We start from the raw sequence: 26,162 nt of genomic DNA on the forward strand, positions 1-26,162 counted from the left end.
CTCAAGAATATAACTTTAGGAATGTTTTTCAAAACTAAAGTTCAGGGCTTCCCTGGTGGCGCAGTGGTTGAGAGTCTGCCTGCCAATGCGGGGGACGCGGGTTCGAGCCCTGGTCTGGGAGGATCCCACGTGCCGCGGAGCGACTCGGCCCGTGAGCCACAATTACTGAGCCTGCGCGTCTGGAGCCTGTGCTCGGCAACGAGAGGCCCCGATGGTGAGAGGCCCGCGCACCGCGATGAAGAGTGGCCCCCGCTTGCCACAACTAGAGGAAGCCCTTGCACAGAAACGAAGACCCAACACAGCCATACATACATACATACATACATAAAAAGAATGTAAGCAGACAAGAATAGTATTAAAAAAAAAAAAAAAAACTCACGTGAGACTGATACACAGAACTGATTTAAAAAAAAAATAAAAATAAAAATAAAAAAAAAAAAAAAAAAAAAAAAACTAAAGTTCAGTGATGTGAATGGATAAAAAATAATTTAGAACCCTTGAAATCATAATTTGCTGGATGTTGAGATTGTCAGAGTAAACAGGGTTCAGTTGAGCCCCCCTTACCTCCTTCTGTAACCCAAAGGCTGCTCGGTGGAACCTAACCTTTTAGACTAGGGGGAAAAGCATTGCGTTAGATTCTGGGCAACCAATGACAGTTTTAGGCAGGAGAGCACTCTTTCAAAGGAGAGGGCTTTCTGCATTTTAGAAAAGTAGTTCTGCAGCATTGTTCATGACAGCAATAAACTGGAAGAACAAAATGTCCCATTTATAGAACAAAAATATTATTATATTACTGTATAATACTATATTACAGTGAAAGTGAATGAAGTAGAGCTGCCTGTATCAGCATGGGTGGTGCTCACAAATGTGATGATGAGCAAAAAATAGCAAGTTGTAGAAGAATGCATAGGTATGATATTCCTCATATAAAGCTTAAACATAAACTAGATCTCTCTGTTATGTACATAAATATGTAGTAAAATTATACCAATGCATGGAAATGATAAACATCAAATTCAGGAGAATTATTTTTATTTCTTAGGTGTGGAGATGAGTATATATTAGTATTATTTATATGTATATTTACAACCACCTTAAATATTGTATAGTAATTGAGAAAGCAATCTTAAAATAAATGAGTAGAGGCTGGTAATAAGATTGAAAGCAGGAGACTAGTTTTGTTAATTAGATGAGGATGGCTTCTGCTACTTGGGAGATAAGATAATTAGACTGTGTGATTGATCTGAGTGGTGAACAGGCAGATGGAATTTAGGACTGTTTCCGTGTTCCTGGTTTGGGTGACTTGGTGGGTGGGTAGAAGCGTTGACCAGAACAGGAAAAATGGTCGTGGATCTGGGAGTGGGGTGCTAAGTTCAGTTTGAGACATGTTAAGTATGAGGACATCTAGGTTATTTAAGACATCTAGCTGGAGAATTTAGTAAATGTGAAAGAATATAAATGTCAAGGCAGAGATAAGGATAACTTCAAATCATTGGTAATAGTTTTTTTTAAAAATGTATGAGTTTATCCAGGAACAGACAGCCTTGGACAAAATCCACAATGATTAGAACATAGTTGGTGCTCAATGTAGACGAGATAGATAGATGGAGACCCAAATGAACAGGGACTCTCAAAAGAAACTAAAAGGTGGTATCATCAGAATGGTGAAGGGTGAATCAGAAGAGTGTGTTGACAAAGGAACCAAGGCAGTAATAGCTATTTAAGAAAGAGTGTCCGATAAAGTTAGCGGCCACACACAGTTCAAGTAAAAAGGATTTGGCAATTGTGACAAAGCACATTGTAGATTATGCTTCTGGTTTAGCATATGACAGACTGCCCATGATTGGACAAGATACCAGCCTTCTGTCTAAGACCTTGGTCTACATACATCACACATGGTCTTCTTTCTGGGCTGTCAGCACCATGGCCCGAACTGTGACCATTGCCTGTGCTGGTACTAGAAGCACCATTCTCTGCCTGGCAGTCTCAGCATCACTTAGAGTTGTCCCCTCCTTCGGAGGAGAATAGAGATCAACTTGTGGTTCAGCCTCTGCTGCAAACCGAGTATGTGATTTCTGGCCACACCACGCGGCTTGCAGGATCTTAGTTCCCCGATCAGGGATTGAACCCATGCCTCTTTCAGTGGAAGCACGGAGTCCTAACCACTGGACTGCCAGGGAAGTCCCGAGACCTCACTTCTTTATCTGTACTAGGTCAGCTTTAGGTAAGGGCCCCTCCAACTCCAGGGTTCTAGAATTTTTTAAAGAATAGGGTCATGGTTACAAATCCCTCCCAAATAACACAGAGTTGAAAAGAAGGTAGTTTTGCAGGTAGACCTTTAGGCAGCTTCAAATCCTGAAATATTTCTAGGACAAACAAAAACAGCTCAGTGCTGTGCACAGGACTGTAAAGTTCTCCAGGATCTCAACACTGTGTGCTTTTGAAGTAGTTTGCTGTGGCTGCCCTTGCTGCCCTGTCTGGACAGCGTAATTATGTGGCTCAAATCCTTCCCCAGTTAGAGATGAAGCAGAAGTCCCTGATGAGCCTGGGGAATGAGGCAGAAGAACAACGCGGGTCGGAAGCTGCTGAGGTGAACCCCGAGAGCCTGGGTGAGTGCCAGCTCCGGCTGTCATCCCTGGGCCTTCTGTTTCCATTTTGTAGAAAACCAGTGACCCACCTTCTAGATAAGTTTAGTTGAAGCTGTGTTGACCTAGGGAAGGTAACACAGGCACTAAATGTATTTTCCAAGGATGTTCACACATAGAGAAGTGCCAGTTGTTAATTGTTTATTAACATGATCCAGATGGAGCATCTTTCTAATCACTTTCCTTAGGAGGCATGAAGTGCTTTGTGAGCTGCATCTTGTTATGTTTTTAAAGTGTATTCACACTAAATATTTAATGAAATTGAGGAATTACTGTTAATTTTTAAAATTTCATGGTTATGTTATTATTTAAAACCTTTTTTTAGTGAAATATACTGAAGATTTTACAGATGAAATAATGTGATGCCTGGGATCTGCATGGAAGTAATCCAGGGAGTAGGGAGTGGGGAGTGGGAGTGGGTGAAAAAAAGACTGGCCTTGGATTGATGGCTGTTAAATCTGGGCAAGGGGAAGGGTCCTTGTACTATTCTCTCTCTATGTATGTTTGAAAATGTCCACAATAAAACTTTAAGTGTGCTGATGATAGTGCTAGGGAGATTTTGGTGTATATAATGAGAGAAAATTTGATTCTGTCCTGTCAGTAGATGTGTATATCACTGTGTTAATGGAGGTATTTCTTGTCCTAAATTGTAGAGTTTAAGTAGATTATTTTCAATGCAAAAGTAGGCAACAAGTTTAATTTCGACTTTTTTCATTATCTTTCTTGCTTTTTGCATTTAGCGAAAGAGTGTATTCAGAAGAGTCTTCTATTACTGAAATTTTTGCCCATGGGTGTAAGTTCAAAAGAAGGCTGTGACAAGTTGGTGGCTGTAGATGACACAGATCATCTGCGGCCACTGGACAAGCGCCAGAGGACAAGCTCTGTGGTGGAAGAACATTTCCAAGCCTCCGCATCTCCCACCAAAGCAGCGCCCCCTGCTGTGGAAGATAGGAGTCCTGGCTTGGATGTCCAGCCCACGCTGCCGCCCAGCAGTGGCGCTCCTGCTGCGGAAGTGTCCTCTGCCACAGCCGAAGAGCCCTCGTCACCTTCCACTCCCACCCGGCGGCCTCCCTTCACCCGGGGGCGGCTCCGGCTGCTCTCCTTCCGCTCAGTGGAGGAGGCCAGACCGTTGCCCACAGTGAAAGAGAAGTACCCTGTGCTGAAGGATGCCATGGACTTCATTAAAGATCAGTCACTCTCCCACGAGAGGTGAGCGCCTTCTCTTTTCAAGCAGCAGGTACCCAGTCTCGTCAAAGACTTGAAGTTCATGTTAAAAACGAGCAAATAATACTTGGAGGACAGATCAAGATTTGTCTTAGAATGTTCAAGAAGAAAGTTTTGATTTTTTTTTTTCTTTTAAAGAAGTATTTTTTTCACTTGAGATTTGTACATTATGCTATATGTACATTATATCTCAATAACGTACCATTTGGATAAGAAAAGAAACATTTCTCTTGGTAGCTGCCAAAATAAATTTGTCTTATTTTAACGCTGGGAGAAATTCAGGATTTGATATTTTCTGACAAAATCACTTGTCAGTGGGCCTATACCTCTGGAAGTATTGCATGTTTTAATATCCTGTCCTAAGTTTGTCCCTGGTTTACCACAGAGACAGAGTTCCTTTTTAATCAATTAATTGTTCAACGTGAGTTGTTGGGCTTCTGGACGGTGAACTGATTTGTAGTGCTGCCGAGTAATGACTAGAAGTAGCAAACAAGTCTTGCTATCCTTCCTGAATGATACCTCACAATAGTGTTTCCTTTTTATTAATACGGCATCAGAACTTGGGTAGGGGTCTGTTTTCTTTCTGCCCCAGCTCGAGAGTTTTCTGAGTGTTCCTGACTTGAGTTCTGTCTCCAGTGTTGTAAAGGTTCTTTCCTTGAGGAAGGCCCAAGCCCGGAGCATCCTCGAGGTCCTGAGGATCATTCAGTGTTGTACAGAGTCCCTTGGGCAGCCCCACTGCTTCCACCCGCCTTTCATACTTTTCCTGTTGGAACTTCTGACCTGCCAAAAAGAGTTTACCAAGTAAGTCCAAAGTACGAGCCTGCAAGGAAAACAAGCAGGGGTCGTTTTAAAGAAATCCTGATTGTCTTCTCTAATTAAGAGCTCTATCATTTCCATGTAGGACACACATTTATGTTTTTGAACAATTCATTCTCTCATTCTAAGGAAAAATGGGTTCTATCCTTTTAGTAAGTAAATACCAGAACATGTTTATTCCTCTTGATGAGTTTATCAGCTTTATTTTACCAGTGAGGGTTGTATTGCCTGTGTACCCGTACTCATCATTTGGCTCCTGGAAGCTGTGGGCCAAATTTAATGCTCATTTACCATAACAACATAAATCTAAGTACCTCACAAGGTTGTTTCAGCAGCCACTCGGTAAATACCTCCCGAGTGTTGTCTATGCCAGCCACTGTTCTAGGTGTTGTATATAGCAGTGGGCAAGGCAGACAAGATCCTTGTTCTAGTGGAGCTTGTATTCTATTTAGGAGAGACAGACAAAACAAAACAAACGCAAACAAACGAAAAACAGACATACATATATAGTGGTAATCTGGCTATGTGGTGATTTCATACAGAGTGACCTAATTTGTGGAGTTGGGGAAGGCAGGCTGAGGAGGACATGGAACCAAGGCATGAGTGACCAGCTGAGATCCGGGGAAAGAACACTACAGGCAGAAGGACCACCACACAGGTGGGGGGTTAGCCCGAGGAGCAGAAAGACAGCCAGTGTGCCTGAGCGAGAGAGATAGGAGGAGGTGAGGTCAGAAAATCAGGGCCCATATTATGTAAAGCTTTGTAGGATATGGTTTAAGGTGTTTGGATTTTACCCAGAGTTGTAGATGGGAAGTCCCCAGAGAAATTTAAGCCCAAGGGGAACACACTGTGATATATATTTATGAAAGATACTTCTGGCTACTACATGAAAAAGAGTGGAAGGAAGAAAAGCAGTGGAGAGACTGGGAGAGACTGTTGCAGTAGCCCAGGCAAGAGGTGGAGGTGGTTTGGACCAGGAGATAGTACTGGAGAAGGAGAGAAAAGGATGAGATTCAAGATACACCGTGGAGGTGGAATTGTAAGGACTTGTTGATGGATTAGATTTAGAGGGTGAAAGAAAAGAGTCATGGGGAAAGAAGCCTCTAGGATTTTGGCTTGAGCAGCTGGGTGGATGGTGATACATTTTACTGAGGGGAAGAGTATGGAAGAAACAGATTGGGGTGATAATCAAAAGTTTTGTTTTGGCCATGTTAAGTTTGAACTGCTTCTTTCATACCCAAGTAAATATGAGAAAATAGAGATAAGAGTCTAAAGTTCTCGAAAGAAACCAGGAGTAGGGATAGAATTTGGATGTTGTCAGTATATAGATGGTATGTAAAGCCGTGAGATCAGATGAGACCTTCTAGAAAGAGTGCAGAGAGATGGACAAGAGGGGGCCCCGGACTGAGCCTTAGGGGCACTTCTTTATTTAGATGAAGTCAAGCACAGGAAGAGGAGTCAGCTGAGGAGACCAGGGAGTGACCACCAAGAGCAAAAACCAGGGGATGGTGGTGCCGTCGAAGCTGACAGAAGAATGTATCTCAAAAGATAGAAATGGGACTTCCCTGGTGGCGCAGTGGTTCAGAGTCCACCTGCCAATGCAGGGGACACGGGTTCGATCCCTGGTCCGGGCAGATCCTACATGCCATGGAGCAACTAAGCCCATGCGCCACAACTATTGAGCCCGCACACCACAACTACTGAAGCCCATGCGCCTAGAGCCCGTGTTCTGCAACAAGAGAAGCTACCACAATGAGAAGCCCGCGCACCGCAACGAAGAGTAGCCCCCGCTCACCACAACTAGAGAAAGCCCGTGCACAGCAACGAAGACCCAACACAGCCAAAAGAAAAAAAAAAAAAGATAGGAATGGTCCGTTGTGTCAGATGCTGATGTGAGAGGTTGAGCGAGATAACACACTGGATTTGACAGCAGTCTTACTGGAGCCATGAGGCCACAAGCCCTGTTGGACTGGGTTGAGAAGAGAATGGGGATGATGAAATGGAGAGGGAGACTAGACAATTATTTCAGGAAATTTGGCCTTAAAGGGGAGCAGAGGATTAGGATAGTAATTGCAGGGGATGTAGCATCGACTGAGGGTTTTGAAGAGATAGCAGAGTATACTGTACACTGGCGGGAGTGGGTCAGTAGTGAGGAAAACTTGATGCAGGAAGGAGGGCTCAATTGCAGTAGCAGTGGTGTAAGTAGAGTGGTCGGCCTTTGAGAGCCAGGGAGACTGTCTCTGGCAGCAGGAGGAAACGCACTGGGGTAGAGATGCAAGTTGGTTGGTAGGTTTGGTGGTGCGAAGATGGGGGAGTTCCTGTGGGATCATTTCTGTTTTCAAAATATAAAATTTGAGGGTAGTTATCAGCTCTAAATGATGGCTTAGGAGGAGGCAGTGGAAGTTTAAGGAGAAGCAGGAAGGTTTGAAATAGTAGTGAAAATTGAGACAGCCGGTCTGATTGCCTGACAGTTTGGAGGGATTATTTGAGAATTACGGTTGTGAACGTAAAGTGCTACTAGTCAGCTTGGTTGTGTGGTGTTTCCTCCAGCAACAATTAGCTATTTTGATGTAGGCGTATGATTTCTCAGGCAAGCATGTGGAGGGAGAAGGCAGCAAAGGACTTGGTGATTGCTAAGGTATGATTATGGTGACGGGCCATGGGATTGAAGCTGAGTACGGGGCAAAGAGAAAGCCTGGCGGCAGTGGTGGATAGTCAACGTGAGGGAGCGTCATGGCTTGGGGCTCCCTGGGATTGGTGGGAGTCGCAGTGTACGTGAGCAGGGTGAGAGGTCACAGAGCAGGATGTTCTGAAGTCAGGATTTCAGAGGTAACGCCGTTACTGTGGTGACAAGGTCAAGGAAATGACCATCAGATGGGGATGGCAAAGGGGCTGGAGGAGAAGATCGCTGGAGGTGAAGATGGCAGAGAATCCAGAGACGGCAGAACTGCGGCATCATTCCCATGGGTGTTGGAGTCTCCAAGGTGACAAGGATCAAGGTCGGAAAGACAACTGAGCTTGGCACTAAAGTCATCACTGAAGGGAGGCAGAGGGGTGGGCGTGACTGTGTGGAGACGATTAAGTTTGGTAATTTGTGACGAATACTTAACATGGTACCAGGCGCTCAGGTAGTGGTGGGAAGGGTGGTTTTTATACTAACAAAGAAAGGTTAATAATTGTCATCTCCATACTCCTGGTGGGCAACCTTCTTGATCCAAGCAGATGAGTCACTTGCTGTTTTGTCTGTTACTTTCTGAAGTTATGTTTTTATTTATTTAAGTTTCTGTGCCACTTCGTTAGCAATTAAGTGATTAATGTTCTGGCAATTAAGTGACTGGTAATTTCTTCTGTTTCTAGTTATTTTGGACACCTGGAGGGCTGTGGTGCAGATCTACACAAAGAAATTCGAGACACTTACTATCAGTTTGTTCTGTTTTTGGTCAAAGCAGTTAAAGGATTTAGTAACATAAACGACAGGTACGGGATAATTTTATGATTTCTAGAGAAAAAATTATTTCTGTTTTTTCTGATTTTTTAAAGAAATACATGTCCACTGTTAAAAATACAGAAAAGCACAAAGAGTAAAATAAAAATAACCCCTAATCTTACCGTCTAGAGCTAATTGCTAATGTTAACTTACCAGTATATTTTCTCCCAGCCTTTTTTCTATATGGTGTGTGCAGTTTTTTAAAGTGGATGGGTTTTGGTTCATCTGAAAATTTGTAACCTGTTATTTTCAGTTTTAAAAACTTGAATAGACACTTTGCTGTACACCTGAAACTAACACAACATTGTAAATCAGTTATATTCCAATAAAAATTAAAAACAAACAAAACTTGAATAGAAAGCCATTCCCCAGTCTCCTCCATAGTAGGTGGTTTAGACATCAACCTTAAATCAAATGGTTCTTCTCTACATCTGAGCTGTATAACCTAGGCTAATTGGGCCTGGCCCTGACCTTGCTGTTTATCAAAGGTGAGTTTTACTACTCAGTCTTTTACCGTAAAGTGTCCCCTGTGGTAGTCCTAGCAGGGTGGAGACCTTTCTCTTTATGCTTTCAGAACTCTTTTGCTTAAGCTGTTGTTTGAAGAAGGTTTGTATGGAGTCTGAGAAATTTGAAATGAGGTTATAAAGGAACCCAAACTAGCAATCTGGTGTTCCCTTCTGTTTTCCACTGACAAGCACACCAGGTCTCTGATTCGTATTGTTTCTGTTGTCTCCGTGGGTGATGGGCAGCTTTAGTAACTTTCACCTTCGTGGCCTCTTCAGGTCCTTGCTGCCTGCCTTGTCCTGTGTCCAGACGGCCCTGCTTCATCTTTTGGATATGGGCTGGGAACCCAGTGATCTCACCTTCTTTGTTGACATTCAGTTACCAGATCTCCTCATGAAAATGTCACAAGAAAATATAAGTGTCCATGACAGTGTGATCAGGTAAGGACACAGTCCTGCACTCTGCAGTTCCTACAATAGCTCGTCAAGTACAGGGATCGTAGCACATTCAGAGCTCGGGCCTGGAGCTAGACTTTCTGGGGAGTATCCTGGCTTTGCCACATACTAGCTGGATGACCTCGGGCAACTTTTTAAACTCCTTTGTGCCTCAGTTTCCTCATCTTTAGAGCTGGAGGTAATAACAGTACCTACCTCAGGATTGCTGCGAAGAATGAATGAGTTCTGTTTCTCAGTGTTTAGCAGGTATCTGGTACATGGTGTTGTATATAAACTGGTGGTGGTGGTATTGTGAACTCAGCATGAGTTTTCTCCTCGTTTTTGGAGATCCTCATATAGCTTGTTGAATTGGAGAATCCTTTTCTGTTGTTGTTGGTGGTGGTGTGTGTGGGTGATTTTTAGCCACTATAACCTCTTGCACATTACAAGGACTTAAGGTATGAGGGGAAAAAATAGTATGCAAAGTTTTTTTTTTTTTCTTTCCACTTCTCATTCCACTTACCCATTAATCACTCATGTCTGTAGAAAAGAAAGAAGAGAAAGGGGGAAGAAGAGCAAGAGGAGATAATTAGGAGGAAATCAGTGAATGAGTCAACACCAATTTTCACTCTCTCAGAAGAGATATCCTGGGAAAAGGAGATAGAATTTAAGCGGTCTCCTTGTTTACAAACCGCAGCCATTGCCCTGCTGTCAGAGGGCGCTCTTGGCAGAGGGCTGGGACACAGCAAGGGGGAGGAGTGTGTGGGGCATCAGCTTGCTGGCTCTTCAGCCATCAGTCTGCTCCTTGTTTCAAGCTTCGCCTGCTCCTACGTGACCCAGTCCTTGGGAGTAGGGACCGCACCTTCCTCACCACTCCCCATAGCACCCGGAGCAGAGCTCACTTTGAGTAGGCCTGAAGTCAGTTTGTTGGAACACGTGAATGAACAAATGTGTATTTGTTGGTTGGTAGATGTTTTGCATTTGCTGTCGAGCAAATACTTTTGTATTTAAAATTCCGGTTGCTGAAACAAACTGTAAACTGAAATTATGGAAATCTATAATTTTGCACCTAAAAGGAGTCCCTGAGATTATCTATTAGAAATGAGGAAACTGAGGACCAGGGCTGAGTGCTGTGTCCAGGTCTTACAGCAGCCAGCGGGAGAGCTGAGGCCCCAGGATCTCCTGACTCCCTTCTCATGCTGCTACCACTAGGGTGTGCTGAGCATGTCCAAATCGGACTTTTTTTTTTTTAATTGCTTTATTTGGCTCCAGTGCCTGGCACATAGTAGGTTCACCACAAATGGTTGTTGAGTGGGATTATGCCATGTAGGTACAACCTTTCAAGCTCTAATTCCTCACCAATTGTAGTCTACTCTGGAAGGGGCTTCTCCCTTTTTATTGGTATATATCTGTCAAACATCTGGCAAATCCTGGGGCTTTGAAAACCAAACTGACCTCTTCCCTTCAGAAGTTTAAAAGTGCCTCGTGTATTAGACCCATAGGACACAGAGTCTGCTAACAAGCACTTTCCTTGATTATTGGGAGAGGCATGCTTTTCTCTCTTTATGTCCTTCTTTCAGCCAATGGAGTGAAGAAGATGAGCTTGCTGATGCCAAGCAGAATTCAGAATGGATGGATGAGTGTCAGGATGGCATGTTTGAGGCCTGGTATGAAAAAATAGCCCAGGAAGATCCAGAGAAGCAGAGGAAAGTAAGACCTCTCAACTAGAGTAACCTGAAGTGACTTGCTAGGAGTTTGGAGAGGAGAGTCTGTGCGGGGGAGTGCCAGCAGGCTGTCCCCTGAGAGGGCTCCAGGTGGCAGTCAGTACCTTAGTGAGTGGCCATCACCCAGCCTGGTCTTTAACCTGAGGGGCCCTGAATCCTGACTTGACCACAATCAGGTAGTGGTTCCCTCCCTTAGAACTAGATTTGCAGGAAATAGGCTCGTGGGGCTGAAGTAAAATATTAGGTGCCGGTTTATTAATTTATAGTGAGAAATAGAATTGCTGAAGGCCCTGGATTCTGGTGTCCGTGGTACATTCTTTTCCTGTAGGCAAGCAACTTGGGAAGTCATGTTTCAATCAGAAGGTTGCCTGGTGAGCGTGGAAGCAGCCATGTGTGCCCAGGATCATAGTTACATGATTCATATGTGTAGAGGCATCAGGCTCACATAGCCTGCCATGTCCATCTCCACATTAGCGGTTTATCTGTCACCACCACATTATGCCAGGCATCTGCTGCCTCAGGTGCATTCATTTTCTTAGTTTGTGTGCCTACTATGTGCCAGTTACTTTGCTCATTTGGCATCTCTGTGGTGCTTGGATGGAGCACACCAACTTGGCCTTTGCGATTTTTCTCTCTTGTATGTTAATACCGTACTGGGAGCCATTCTAAGGTGGCTTGGCATATTTGCTATGCTATACTACTGTATGGTGACTTAGTGGTTTATTTCCCTTATTTCTAGGCCGTAAAGATAAAGCATACTGTAGCCTCCAGGGACTTTGCAGTAAAACAATTTGTTTTGCTCATGAAATGGTGCCCTTACTCTTTCCCCAGAAAGTTTTTCTTCTTAAGTGCCAGCAAACAGTGCTTCTTTTGCAGTGTTTCCTGTATCTGTGAACACTACCCTTGTCCAGCCGAGTACCCAAGCCAGAAATCTGGATGTTGTTCTTGACCCTTCCCTTTCGCGGGCCCCTATAACCAGTCAGCCCCCAAGGTTCCTCACCTCTGCCTTCTACTACCTCTCAGCTCTTCCACCTTCCACCATCTCACTTTTGGCCCAGTCCAGCCCTTATCACCTGTTGGGGGTTGCTTTAACAGCTGCTGTCAGGGTCAGTCTCCCTGTCTCCAGTCTTGCCCTCTCTGATCCATTCTCACTCAGTAACCAGAGGAGCTTTCAGAATGCTCAGTTACTCTTCCGTTTAAAACGTCCGTGACTCCTTAGACTAGCATCCCAGGCACTTGTGGTTTAACCTTTCTAACTTTATCTGGTTATCCCCCCTCCACACTGTATTCTACATATGGAATTATTGCCAAGTTCATGAGCCCTTGTCTTGATCCTTTTGTGCCTCCTGTAGAACTTGCTATTGCTTTTATCCGGCGTGCCCACCACCCTTACCCCCACCCAGCTAATGCCTGTTTGCCCCTCAGGTCTCACCTGAGGAATTAGCACCTTTGAAAAACCTCCACGTGCCCTGTAAGCCTCCTGAAATTGTCTATCCAAGCCCCTGTCGTACTGTATGCTGTCATCTGTTTGCTTCAGGGAATTCCCAGCTAGACACTAAGCTCCTTCATCTCCTAATCCTAGCACCTAGTACAGTGCCTGGAATATTTTAACTACATACTGAAGGATGGATTGATTACTGAATAGTGGCCACATTAAAAGTCTGTTGGTTAATTGTGTTTTATTTCATCTTATAGATGCACATGTTTATTGCTCGCTACTGTGACCTGTTAAACGTGGACATCTCTTGTGATGGGTGTGACGAGATTGCCCCCTGGCATCGCTACCGGTGTCTGCAGTGCAGCGACATGGATCTCTGCAAGACTTGCTTCCTAGGTAAATTTCACGGCCTGAGTGTGCCATACCCAAAAGGAATAAGCATTTCTATTTTCTGTGATCTTGTCATTTTTTAAACTCCCACTGTACAGTAACAATAGTGCCCCAGCAGTGTTCTCTGACTTGTTGGCGAATATGACCCTTATCTCCCCAACTGAATGATAAACTCCAGAGCTCTGTTATGTGATGTGCTGTCATCTTCTATCTTGCTGGGTATAGGCACTTGATAAACACTCAGCACCAATGAATGTACATTCAGTTGAGTTTTCAGGAAATGATTTTGCCTTCTGAATCATGCAGTGTTTATAAGAAGTAAAATACACACAAGCAAACTTCAGGAAGTCTTGAATCCTCTTGACTTGTAGGTGCTGAGATAAAGCAGGTTGTCAGTAGTAAGCAGTTGAAGGCTCTTTGTGTGCATCACCCAGTTGAATAAGATACAGCCCCTGCTCTGGAAGCATTTATAGTCTTAGCAGGAGTCTGGACCTGCTCACAAAATGTATATTCCAGGACAAGAGTGTACATGCTGAGTTACAGATGAGCAGTATAGATTGTTCTGGAAAAGTTCAGAAGTAAGGAAGGCTACCGTTGCAGGAAGACTTGTGGAGGAGATGGGATGTGAGTTGGTCTTTGAAGAAAGTTAGAACTGGGTGATGTGAAGGAAACAGTGGAGAGTGCGTCGTCATCCAAAGCTGAGCAAGTCCAGGGACAGAGGAGTGAGCACACGTAGTGTGTTTAGACAGACTCTCCAGTGGCTGCCGCTGAGTGATAGATTGAGACAGGTTGGGCCCAGGTTGTAGGACCCAGAGATACCAGGCTCAGGGATTTGAATGAGTCTACAGATAGCGGGGAAGGTTTTTCAAGAAAGGTGTTAACATGACCAGAGCTATGCTAGAGAAAGGGTGTTCTGTCCATGTAAGAGTTTCCTTTAGGAAATCAGTCGCAATAGTGACAAGGGGATTAGTGCCTGGACTGGGTTTCTGGCAGTGGGAACTGAAGCGGGTCAGAGGTAAGGAGCACTGAGCAGGGTGTATGACGGGGCTCAGAGACCCATTGGACTCAGAGTAAGAAGGAGACCAGAGCTGTCAGTCTCGTTCGTGACTAACGTTCTTTCTCACTCAGTGGGTCTGGGGTTATGGAGTCTGTTTTCATCTGTGATTCGGGAATGAAAAAGTAAGAGCAAATACCTGATAACTTCTCAGTGCCTGTTAAGAAGAATACACCAATATTTGTTAGAGGAGGGGTCATGGGAGACAGCCCACAAATTGGTGTGTGGACTTGTGCTGCCAAATGGAGGTCATGATGGGATTGGTGACCTGTTTGATCAGACTCCGTATTGCGCTGGAAAAGCAGGGTCCATGCACGGTACCTTTGCTAAGATGTTCCATGCCAAGAACATCGTGCATATGCTAAGAGCCACCTGGGGAACCCTTGGTCTGTAGAAGAGGCCTGTGGCCCGTGACGCCCCGATCAATCTGTTGGGAACAACCCTGCTTCTGGGGTTGGTTTGGGTTTGGAAACTAGCCCTTCTAAGAGCCCTTTGCCCAATCCACCTCACGCTGCTGTTTTTCCCCCAGGTGGGGTGAAGCCTGAGGGCCACGGAGATGACCATGAAATGGTCAACATGGAGTTTACGTGTGACCACTGCCAGGGTTTGATCATAGGCCGGAGAATGAATTGCAATGTGTGCGATGACTTTGACCTTTGCTATGGATGCTATGCGGCCAAGAAATATTCCTATGGGTATGTCTCAGATGACCTCTAGCCTGGTAAACTTTTCTTCATGTATTCCTTTGCCTTTTTTTAATAATTAAAAAAAAACTTGCATTATAAAAAATTTCAAACATACCCACAAGTAAAGAGAGTAGTACAATGAATCTTCATGTAACAATGACCCAGACTCAACAATTAGGAATATTTTGCTATGTGTGCTTAGCTTATTCTTTTTTTTTTTTCCTTTGTTAAAGTATTTTAAAGCAAATTCCAGACCTTAAATCATTTCCTTCTTGCATACTTCATATCCATCTCTAAAGATCATTGGTCATTTTCTCACGTTACCAAAATGCTATAACCACACCCTGTGAAACTTCACAATAAGGAATTCTTACTTCACCTGGTTTCCATAGACAGTCTTCTGGGGGTTGTGAAATCCCAAAATGGAATGTGCAGTGTTTGTTCATTTTTCTGAAGAGAGGACCCATACCCATCTTAAAAATTTTTTTTTATATAAATTTATTAATTTTATTTATTTAGTTTTGGCTGCGTTGGTTCTTCGTTGCTATGCGCGGGCTTTCTCTAGTTGCGGAGAGCAGGGGCTACTCTTCGTTGCGGTGCACGGGTTTCTCATTGTGGTGGCTTCTCTTGTTGCAGAGAATGGGCTCTAGGCCTGCGGGCTTCAGTAGTTGTGGCGCGTGGGCTCAGTAGTTGTGGCACACGGGCCTAGTTGCTCTGCGGCACGTGGGATCTTCCCGGACCAGGGCTCGAACCTGTGTCCCCTGCATTGGCAGGCGGATTCTTAACCATTGCACCACCAGGGAAGCCCTATCTTTAAATTTTCAATAACCGCAGTCTTAGAGGTACCTGATGCCCAGTCGTGACCATGCATGTGGTCCCCTGAGTCCCCATTCTCCCTTTTTGGGGGCTCACAAAGGCCTGTAGGCCTTAAAGATGTCTTGCCTTTGCAGCCACTTGCCTACCCACAGTATCACTGCCCATCCGATGGTGACCATCCGGATCAGCGACCGGCAGAGGCTCATCCAGCCCTACATCCACAACTACTCCTGGCTGCTCTTTGCTGCCCTGGCGCTCTATAGCACCCACCTGGCCAGCGCCGAGGACGTGGATGGCGAAAAGCTGGATCCCCAGGCCCGCAGCAGTGCCGCCACCCTGCGGAGCCAGTGCATGCAGCTCGTCGGGGACTGTCTGATGAAGGCTCACCAGGGAAAAGGTAATTGTTCCTCATGCATGGAAACCAGACCACCCCTCAGCTGCTTGTGAAGCAACAGCCCCAGCGGAAGTGAAATGCAGTGCTCAGTTCAGAGGCAGTAAAACCCAGTTTTCCACAAGAGGTGCTCACCCTGGAGTGGAACCTAATTTTAAATCCCCAGATGCAGGACTTCCCTGGTGGTCCAGTGGGTAAGAATGCGTGTTCCCAATGCAGGGGGCCCAGCTTCGATCCCTGGTCGGGGAACTAGATCCCACATGCTGCAACTAAGACCCAGTGCAGCCAAAATAAATAAATAATAAATATTAAAAAAAAAAAAAAATCCCCAGATTCATTTGAGGGAAAATGTTGGCATTAAAGTAGCATTTAGTTTCTCTAAAATATTTCATGAAGATGTAAAAAAAATTAATAATTAAAACTCTTGATGTCTGGGGATGAAGTATTTAGTATTTGAATCCACCAGACTTAACTTTGCCAAAGGAATGCAGCCTTTTTTTAACCTGGAGTGCAAATCTACTTCCACACAACTATGTTCTAGATGAGAGCTATTTATAACTAAAATAGTTTGATTAGGGACTTACCTGGTGGTCCAGCGGTTAAGACTCCGCACTCCCAAAGCAGGGGGCCCAAGTTCCATCCCTGGTCAGGGAACTAGGTCCCACATGCCACAACTAAGAGCCCACATGCCACAACTAAAGATCCTGCATGCTGCAACTAAAGATCCTGCACACCGCAACGAAGATCCTGTGTGCTGCAACTAAGGCCCGGTGCAGCCAAATAAGTAAATAAATAAATATTAAAAAAAAAAGTTTGACTAATAAAATATCTAGATGACTTTGACGCTACTGAGGGGTGCCAAGGAGAAAAATAATGTGAATGTTCAACTTCTGAGTAATTTAAATTCCTTTCAGAATAATGGACTAACTCCCCATTCTAATAAACATTAGGGAAATCAGACTTGGATGAAGTAGCAGGTGGGTAATACCAGTGCTTCAGAGCTATTTCGTTATCTCTTTGCCAGTGGAAATTTAGAAGTCTGGCTGTGTGGGGCTACTACAAAATTTTAATGTTTATGATTTTCTAGACAGACAATCCTATTGTATCTTTTGTCCTCTGTTGTTAATAAAGTGCAAGTATCCCCCACTATCGAAACTTTCGGTGTCTGAAATTAGGAGCTGAGTAGATTTGGACAGCCGTGGCGGTGGGGGTGGGAGGGTAGAGGGTTGGATTGAGTACTCTTTGGTTCAGTTTGTGGAGAACTCAGCCATGTATTTCCATATAGTAGCAAAGTGATTTATGGCATTTGCAGGGAATAATCCTTATTATAAAACTTTTAACCATTCTCTTATTTGCTTCCCATGTAGGTCTTAAAGCGCTAGCTCTTCTTGGCATATTGCCAGACGGTGACTCTACTTCAGAAAAGCAGGCCCCACCAGTCACTGTGCCCACCCAAACATCAGAGGAGCAGCCAGAGAAAAAAGCCATCCAGGCTGCTGTGGAGCCAGCCGATGCAGGCCCATTTGTGCACCGCAGTGTAAGTAACAATCCTTCCCTGGGCAGAATCACGGGTGAGCTCAGAGCTTTCACATGAGGAACTGGAGTACAGAGGTTAACGGTATAGGCTCGTGACCCAGATTGCCTGGGTGCAGATCCTCTGTCAGACCTTGGGCACGTCACCAGAATCTCTTTGCTTTGGTTTTCTTGTCGGTAAAAATGGAAGGATAATAATGATAATACCTATGCCTTAGGATTGTTGTGAGGATTTACATGCATGACATACATTGAATTAATGTCTATAAAGTGCTTAAAACAGTGTTCAGGAACTTCCCTGATGGTCCAGTGGTTAAGACTCCGTGCTCCCAGTGCAGGGGGCCTGGGTTCAATCCCTGGTTGGGGAACTAGATCCCGCATGCCGCAACTAAGATCCCGCATGCCGCAACTAAGATCCCGCATGCTGCAGTGAAGATCCCGCATGCCGCAACTAAGATCCCACATGCCACAGCTGAAGAGCCCGCATGCCACAGTGAAGAGCTCGCATGCTGGAACGAAGATTTCCTCGCGCAGCAACGAAGATCCTGCATGCCGCAACTAAGACCTGACACAACCAAATAAATAAATAGATAAATAAGTAAACATTTTTTTAAGAAAAGCAGTGTTCATATTAAGTTCCCTCTCAGTGTTAATTACTCCTGTTTCCTGCCTCCTGTGGTTTTTATAAGAATTGAACAAGATTATGCACCTAAAGAGATTGGGTCCTGACCTATGGTGAACACTATATATGTGAAACTGTTTTTATATTCAGCCAACAAATAGGTGATACTAATTGCTTACTACTTACCAAGTAGTTTACGTATGTAGTTTACAGTAGTTTACATATGCTTGTGTAAGTAGAAGAAAAGCCTTCCTGGATCCAGGTCGAACCTGTGACAGTGACATTGAGATTGTTCTGTGGAAGAGCAAGCAGAGCTTCCACGATGCTGCCTCCAAAACTTGAGTTGGTGCTGTAAATGCCCCTGGCTTTGTTTGCCTTAAGTGCTGCTGCTGTTTCTGTCCTCTGTCTCTGTTGTGGAGGATCCCCATTTGGCAGTTATAGCTCACTGGGATCCTGTTGTCATTTAGAGGAAGGCAAAAGCAAAGATGGCTGGCAAAAACTTGAAAATTCTGTTAGCTTCATTCCGCCAGAGAGCCAGCACAGTACAGGTGACATAATAACCTTCAAGCCTGTTTTGACCACAAAACCCCTTCTCCAGGCAGCATTGTACCCACCCACAGATTATGGTGGGGCAGAAAGAACGTTATCAGCAGAGAGAGGATAAATCAGCAGTCTTGTCTTCACCTTTGAGCCTGGGAATAATTGTATCTTCTTGTGAGCTCCCAGCATCTTATGCTACCCATCAGCACAGCGCTCCCCATGTATCTACTTATTCATTTATTTATATGAAAATGGACTCGATGAATTTTTTTTATTCAATGGATTAAAATCTTTTACTTTTTATTACTTACTTTGATGCTCAAACTGTCCCGTGTTTGGCCGATGGAAACTTCCAGCTGGCTTTTGTGTCCTTTTGATATGTCTCCATTATTCTTTGAGCACTTTCTTAATTTTTGATACAAAAAGATGTTTCAGGCTTATCTTAGGCTTTCCCTGCCTAGGGACTGGAATCAGCCTTTTTCTAAGGATCTCCCAGGGCATTATTTTTATTCCTGAGGTGTCCCTACCTTTTGGGTCCTCTTCCCATCAGCAGCTGGGTACACCCAGGGTACCCTGCCTCTGGCTCTGGCTCTTAGTCCTCTATCTAGCAAATTGCAGTTTCCAACACTGTGCCCACAACAGAACCCAAATGTCCCCACTACAATGGCCCTAAGAACCATATCCTATTTGCACCCTGAGTACAAATTACTTGTTTTTGAACTTCTACGTGTTTCTGGCCAATCCTAGGCTGTATTAAGGGTATTGTCCCTCCTTCCCTCTAATGTCTAGAGATACTTTTTGTTTTAAACAACTGAGAAAGCAGTCTCAGCCAGAGACATCATCTGTCTACAACGGCCTCTGGCCAGTAATGAGACCCTCTTGAGTGGCATGTGGTGCAACTGCAGTGGCTCTTTGGAGTCCTGTGATAACAGGAAAGAAGATCAAGACTAACATTATCAGCCAGAACTTTGGAATTATATTGTTTTCACAAAGGGCCACATAGTACAGAGAGTATGGTGTTGGAGATCTTTTCAGAGGGTACATTTTTTTTTTTTAAACATCTTTATTGAAGTATAATTGCTTTACAATGGTGTGTTACTTTCTGCTTTATAACAAAATGAATCAGTTATACATATACATATGTTCCCATATCTCTTCCCTCTTGCAAGAGGGTACATTTTTAACAAGGCAGGTAGCTCTCCCAGTCTCGGTCCCCTTTTTGGACAATCTTTTTTTTTTTTCTATTAAATAACTGTATTTAAACTTACATAGAGATTGAGAAATCCAAGATCAAGAAACAAGTCAGGAACAGAGCTGGGAAAAGAGGTCAGGTCTATAGATCTCAGCTTCATAGGGGAGAGAGAAGGTAGGGGACACAGTGGAAAGTAAAGGCACATTTGTCTTCATGTGGATGAAGCTGATAATGTGTCGATTCATGATCTAGATGTGTTATCTTCCAAATGCAGAAAGCAGTTAGCTGACTTGACATAGGGAAAAACCGACAGTGACATGAGGACAGGGAGGAGTCACTAATTAGTGTCACGGGGGCAGGTATCTGTGTCACTGACTTTAATGATATTTTTGACTGGAACAGCCATTTGCTTTGTCTTTTCTTTGAAAACCTCATAGTCTTCAGGGCTCAGATCACGGCCTTTGGCAAGGGCCATTGTCAGGGAAGTCATGAAGCCGTCCTCACTTATGTTGACTAGAAAAATAATACATACCTTCCTGCAATCAGGAAGTGTGTGTAAATAGTCCCTCCCTGAGTAGAGCATGCTGAACCAGATAGCCACGGGTTTTTTTTGCAAGGAGGCTGAAGCTTTGACGTGTACAATTAACCCTTCGATAAAAGGTGACCCCGATGTCACCGTTGGATGACTCGTTAATAAGCAGAAGTGCATCCTTAGTGGTCCATTTTCACTTACCATGTTTTCATTGTTGGCAGCCAAGTAAATGGTACTCCAGTTTCCAGTCCACTCTTCAAGCGCCCACATTTTCTCTTCCATTTCCATTTTTTCTTCTGCATCTTGGGCAATACAGAGAATGCCTTAATTAAAAAAGTATGTTGTTGTAAAAATGTCGCTGACGGACTTGCTCGATGCAGGGTTACCACAAACCTCAGAAAGCTCCTATCAACCTGTGGTCAAACAGAACTGGTGCTGTGATCAGCTTCAAGCTTAGATTCAAGTTCCATTCTGTGTCTTGGTTCCATGGTGTGCATCGGGCAAATCTCTTGGACAGTCTTATAGCCACTTTCTTCTTAGGGGGGTGTTGAGGGTAGGATTGATTGTTGAGGTTACAGTATCTGGAGAGGGGAGGATAAGTCAGCTGCCGCTGGGAGATGTCAGGATCTTCTCATGAGTGTTTCGTGTTGGACAGCGCTCCATCTTCGGCTCCAAAGTGTCCTGCCTTCGCAGACTCCTTGGAGCTAGGGTGCCTCCACCATGCACAGAAGACTTCCTGCCTGGCCTGGTTTCCACATATAAGCCTGTGTGACAGCAAGGAAAAGTACCCTGAGGGCCCAGGGAGTGCAGGTGATTTTTGGGGTGACTCTGAGTGACTCCTAAGGAAATTCAGGTCAAGGACTGTCACCCTGCCGGTCTGGGCAGCTCACTGCCAGACTCCTGAGTCTGGAAAACCCTCCCAGCTCCAATGAGGGCCCCCTTTGTAAGTCTCTCTGCCAAAATGGAATTCTCAAAAGTGTAAAGTCAGCTTACTGTGCTAGAAGGAAATCCACACCTTTGTTTTTTTTCTTTTTCCCCAAGAGAAGAACTGTCCATACCTGGCTTCTGGAAGACAAATAGAATGTGTTAGAGGTTTGTACCAGAGCCATTGCTTATGTGACTGCAGGCTCTGACAGAGTGGCATTTGGAAGGTGTTGGGGGGATGTGATGCAGTGATTACTCTCTTAATTAGAGTACAGATTTGTCATCAGAAACGAGGGGCATTCTCTAATTCAAAAGTATTTTTGTTTGTGAAGACTGATTGGCTAGTGATTTTAAAAGTTGTATTATATTAACAAGTAAACTTTTATAAGAAAGAAACCTTAATTCTTTTACACTCACCGTTTTGTTTTTAGGGGAAGAGGGATGTCCCTAAGGAAGTCACACCTTTAGACTGCAAGCAGAGGAGCAAGGCAGGGGAAGGTGCATCATTACTGAAGGGTCCTTCCTGCCAGACGCAGATTTCAGACTCACCTGCAGATGCCCGCGCACCTACAGAACTTCCAGGTAAAGACTCTTTGACAGTTACCTTGATCTCTTTCATCTTAAAGTGCACGCATACCCGTCCCTGACTTATTTCTTGCACACAATTTAAAATTGGCTGGCACCCAAGGGTGCATGGTTTCTCAGTTCTGCATCAGATGGTACTGATAACACTTTGAAAGTCATCTTTCCTTCATCTTGCCTGCTTTCCTACCTTATTCATTCCCTAATTTACTGAGTGCCTTCTATGTGCCAAGCACTGTGCTAGGCCCTGGGGATGAAACAAGAACCAAGTCAGACAAATAGACACATAGCTCCTGCCCTCACAGTGCTGACAGTCTGGGAGGGTTTAAGACAAAGGTGTGTATAACTCATTTGAGCTGGGATGTGACTCTGTCCAGGAGAGAGGCCCAAGTGGGTGTTAGCGGTGATGGGTGTGTAGCTGGAACAGGTTGTGTGAGTGTAAAGCCCTTGTAAATAAGGCCTGCATGGGACCTTGAATGTGCTGAGATCTACTGGGGGGAAGGGCATTCAGGGCAGAAAGAACTACACGAGAGCAAAGGCCCCGGAGTGGGAACCCCCAGAGAATCCAGGCAGTCCCTTGGGGGGCAGGTGTGTAGGGAGGGAGTGGAGCGCTGGAAGGTGGAAGTGGAGAGGTGCTGTGCACTCTGCTGTGGAGGCCCTCGGACACCTGCTGGGGATGGCAGCGCAAGGTCAGGGCTGCTTCAGGGCGACTGAGGAGCCAGGAGAGGGGGCGCTGTGGGCAGAAGGAGCTCCGGCAGCGGATGTCAGCCTGTCCTCAGGGGGGCCCGGGAGGCGGGATCCTCCCCACGTGGCCGCTCTGTGACAGGCAGGGGTGAGCGCCGGCATCCTGCCCCGTCCGTGGGGCCAGCTCTCAGACGGGGCGGACGCTTATCTCTGCAGGGCCTATAATTCTAAGGTCCAGAAAACAGTTTGACACTCCATGTCAATGCAGGTCATCAAAATCCACTCTGGTCTGATTCCATCTGAGGAGCAGCATCCCGGTTCACGTACAGTTTAGTCATCCATCGAGCATTTATTGAGTAGCTGCTGTGCTCCAGACACATTTATAGGTGTTTGTGATACATCATTGAAAAAACCAAAAATCTAGAAGGGAAGCCAGACGGTAAACAATCAGTATCAAATAATATGGTGTGTTAAAAGGTAATTAAATGCCATGAGCGCAAAAGAGCAGGGGAATGGAGAGCGCAGAGGGGCTAGGAGAGATCGGAGGGCGGGCTCAACCTTAAACCAGGGTGATCAGGACAGACCTCCTTGAGTAAGACTTGTTCAGCAATAGGTTTTTAAAGTCCCAGCTTGATTCTGTAGTGGCCCAGGAACAGTGCAGTGGTTTACTTGCCTCTTCATACACATATAGAACCTGGCAAAATCTGAAAACTTGGTGTTTTACAACTCAGATGCTGAAAATTCAGAAACATCGTGTCAGAAGCCCATCGAGGAAAAGGCAGTTACTCCAAGCCCTGAGCAGGTGTTTGCTGAGTGTTCCCAGAAGAGGATTTTGGGATTATTAGCAGCCATGTTACCTCCCTTAAACTCGGTAAGAGACAAATTGGCATTTAAAAAAAGCGGGGGTGGGGTGGATAGTGTTAGGCATAGAAAAAATTTTTGGAAAGCCATATACTGAAATTAACTGTTAATTGCAGTCATCTGTGTATCCCTGGGGTAGGATTATAAATTACAAGTAGGATTGTGAGATGATACCTGAGAATGTTTATTTCACAGTCGATTGTCCCTAAGCCATTTGTGAAAGACACTGCATAATTCCTTTGGCACCAGGCCAGTTATAAATAATATATGAAGGAGATGGAGTGTTTAGTTGGTGTGGTTACATAGATTTTTGTATTGAACAGATTCTTCTCCTCTCTCGACAGGATCCCACAGTCCCCCTGATAGACCTGGAGCACGTGCTCCCGCTCATGTTCCAGGTCGTCATCTCAAACGCAGGCCACCTGAATGAAACGTATCACCTCACCCTGGGTCTTCTCGGCCAGTTAATCATCCGCCTTTCACCAGTGGAGGTTGATGCCGCAGTGACCAAGGTCCTCTCAGCCAAGCACAACCTGTTTGCAGCAGGGGACAGTTCCATTGTGCCAGATGGCTGGAAGACTACCCACCTGCTCTTCAGCCTGGGAGCTGTGTGTCTGGACAGGTAGCCACCCCCACTCTACCCCACCTTGGTGTTCATTTCTTTAGGTCAGTGATCTGGCTGTTGATTAATTTCAGCGTGCTTCCGTGCTCTTGTCTAGGGATCTTTTGTGAGAGTGGAATTTGTTTTATTAGCAACACTGTCAACCGACATTAAAACTGTGCTTAAAACCCACATTAAGACAGCTGTGCAGTCTGGGCACTCTCTGGTGATATATATTCTGGTTTGTTCTTTCTTGAGAGTAATAAGTGTAGGCTTTGGGGTTGAAGAAAATAGATCTATTTTCATTATATAAAAGTAACATAATCACAATACCAAATTTGGAAAACCAAAATGGGGAAAAAAATCACCTTACCTTGCCTTGTACCACCACATCAATGCATCTGGTGCTGTTTTATTCTCCCCACTGCCGCCACACTGCGTGCAGGATCTCAGCTCCCTGACCAGGGATTGAACCTGGGCCATGGCAGGGAAAGCCCAGAATCCTAACCACTAGGCCACCAGGGAACTCCCTGGTGCTATTTTAGTATATATTCCCTTCCAAGTTTTTTTCTGTGCGTGAATGTGCGTGTGCACAAGTGCACATGTGTGCGTGACCTTTTATAGAGATTTTTAAAAGCATAGCTGTAGACTTGAGTGTATGAGTAACAAATCTTGATATCCCTCCCACACACCCTTATCATTATATGAAAAGCATCATTCTGGTAGTTTTGTTGTTTGTTTGTTTTGTTTTTGACTACTTTACATTTATTCCAGGAAATCAAGGAGGGTTTACAGTTTTAAAATCACTACATTAACAACAGCCAAAATGGGAGTGAGGGAGTACAATGTGATCATATCAACCAGTGAAGAAAAATCATTTGATAAAGCACAACAATGTATTCATGATTTAAAGAAAACCTTTAAGTAAAGGAAGAATAGAGGAGTAGGCTCCTGATCAGATAAAGCGTTGTCTAGCGTTCTGGTAGTTTTTAAATTAATATAATGAATGGCTCATTGGCATGCCTCTGGGTCTGCCTTAGAGTGTGGCAACCTGATGAGTTGAATTTGGAGCCTGTGCGCTGCCATCTAATGGAGCTCTTGCCTTCTAGCCGCGTGGGCTTGGACTGGGCCTGCTCCATGGCGGAGATCCTGCGATCACTCAACAGCGCCCCCCTGTGGCGTGACGTCATTGCCACCTTCACAGACCACTGCATCAAGCAGCTGCCTTTCCAGCTGAAGCACACCAACATCTTCACGCTGCTGGTGCTGGTCGGCTTCCCCCAGGTATGCCACTGAAGGCCTGGCCTCCTCTTCATCACGTGCACAGCGTATATCTTTGGAAGATTTTTTTTATTTAGTTGTATAATTTGCCTTCACAGTATTGGTATATTTTCAAGATTATGGGATGGTTTGTTCAACTTGCATTTTTAACAGTTTAGCCATTTGATTCATTTTCTTGGCTTTGAATAATAGGTAACTGTAATATATTAAATTACAGAGAACTTCAAAATACAGTTGTTCACTTTGGCATTCATCTTGATCTCATTTCTACTTTTCACGTCTCTCAACTGGTTGGGACGAAGAGGACTGTGAAAACATGGCTTTATCCAGCAAGCACTTAAACCAATTCTGTGCCAGGCCTGTGCCAGGCCCTGGACTTAGAGATGGGAAGAACCCTGTCCTTGAGTGCTTGTTGAAGTCAGCGGCACAAGCAAAAGGCACTGTGCTGTATGTGCTGCTGAGTTGCCTTTTCTGTCTGTGTCATGTTTAGGTCCTCTGCGCGGGGACCCGCTGTGTTTATATGGATAATGCCAATGAACCACATAATGTGATCATCTTGAAGCACTTTACTGAGAAGAACAGGGCTGTGATCGTCAATGTCAAAACCCGGAAGAGGAAAACAGGTCCCAAGCATAATTATTTTTTCTAAGAATGAGAGACAGTTGTCTAATCTCTGTATACCCTAAAATCAGTTAAGATATCTTGGTTCTTGCCCCTGCATGTGAATTTTTAAAAAACAAGTTATAGCTCCCTGAACTTCTTTTTGCTTGTCTCTGAAGTAATGTGGTTGAATTGGAATCACTTTGAAGGCCCTTTCCACACTGTTACTTTGTGTATATGGCTCTGTGTTTTTGGGTTGGCTAGATGTTTAAGTTCTGAACATTTACTTTTTTCATTTGCCAGTGTCATTTGTTTTCTAATGGGTAATTTAAATATATGATGGAGTCAGGTGGCTACAGGACTGTAAAATAACTTCACATAATTGTATTGGCATTCACGTCACTTTCCACTTTGTTTCATAAATAGAACAGTGAAGGTACATCATTATGTGCCCAGGTCTGCTCTTGAAATAATCTGCTTTATCATTCAGCTTCAGCACTAGGCACTGTCTGTGCTATTTTTGTGTACTGTGCAATGTAAAAGTCAAGGTTTATTTATTTGTTTGTTTGTTTGTTTGCATATGACTATCCCATTGTTCTGT

General features: G+C 44.5%; 1 protein-coding gene across 7 annotated transcripts in view; it reads left to right on the forward strand.

The window, feature by feature from the left end:
• ZZEF1 (zinc finger ZZ-type and EF-hand domain containing 1) overlaps positions 1–26,162 on the forward strand; it is a 117,212-nt gene that overhangs the window by 64,177 nt on the left and 26,873 nt on the right. For all 7 annotated transcript variants that reach the window (XM_061176817.1, XM_061176816.1, XM_061176820.1 and 4 more), the window contains 15 exons: positions 2,516–2,609; positions 3,386–3,854; positions 4,506–4,670; positions 8,043–8,162; positions 8,955–9,116; positions 10,691–10,820; positions 12,530–12,668; positions 14,246–14,411; positions 15,353–15,615; positions 16,977–17,146; positions 21,384–21,534; positions 22,950–23,089; positions 23,424–23,701; positions 24,790–24,964; positions 25,452–25,584. In XM_061176817.1, coding sequence (XP_061032800.1) covers positions 2,516–2,609; positions 3,386–3,854; positions 4,506–4,670; positions 8,043–8,162; positions 8,955–9,116; positions 10,691–10,820; positions 12,530–12,668; positions 14,246–14,411; positions 15,353–15,615; positions 16,977–17,146; positions 21,384–21,534; positions 22,950–23,089; positions 23,424–23,701; positions 24,790–24,964; positions 25,452–25,584 — 2,755 coding nt within the window. The remainder of the gene's footprint in view (positions 1–2,515; positions 2,610–3,385; positions 3,855–4,505; positions 4,671–8,042; positions 8,163–8,954; positions 9,117–10,690; positions 10,821–12,529; positions 12,669–14,245; positions 14,412–15,352; positions 15,616–16,976; positions 17,147–21,383; positions 21,535–22,949; positions 23,090–23,423; positions 23,702–24,789; positions 24,965–25,451; positions 25,585–26,162) is intronic.

This window comes from Eubalaena glacialis, chromosome 19 (assembly GCF_028564815.1).
Source record: "Eubalaena glacialis isolate mEubGla1 chromosome 19, mEubGla1.1.hap2.+ XY, whole genome shotgun sequence".
Taxonomy (NCBI): Eukaryota; Metazoa; Chordata; class Mammalia; order Artiodactyla; family Balaenidae; genus Eubalaena; species Eubalaena glacialis.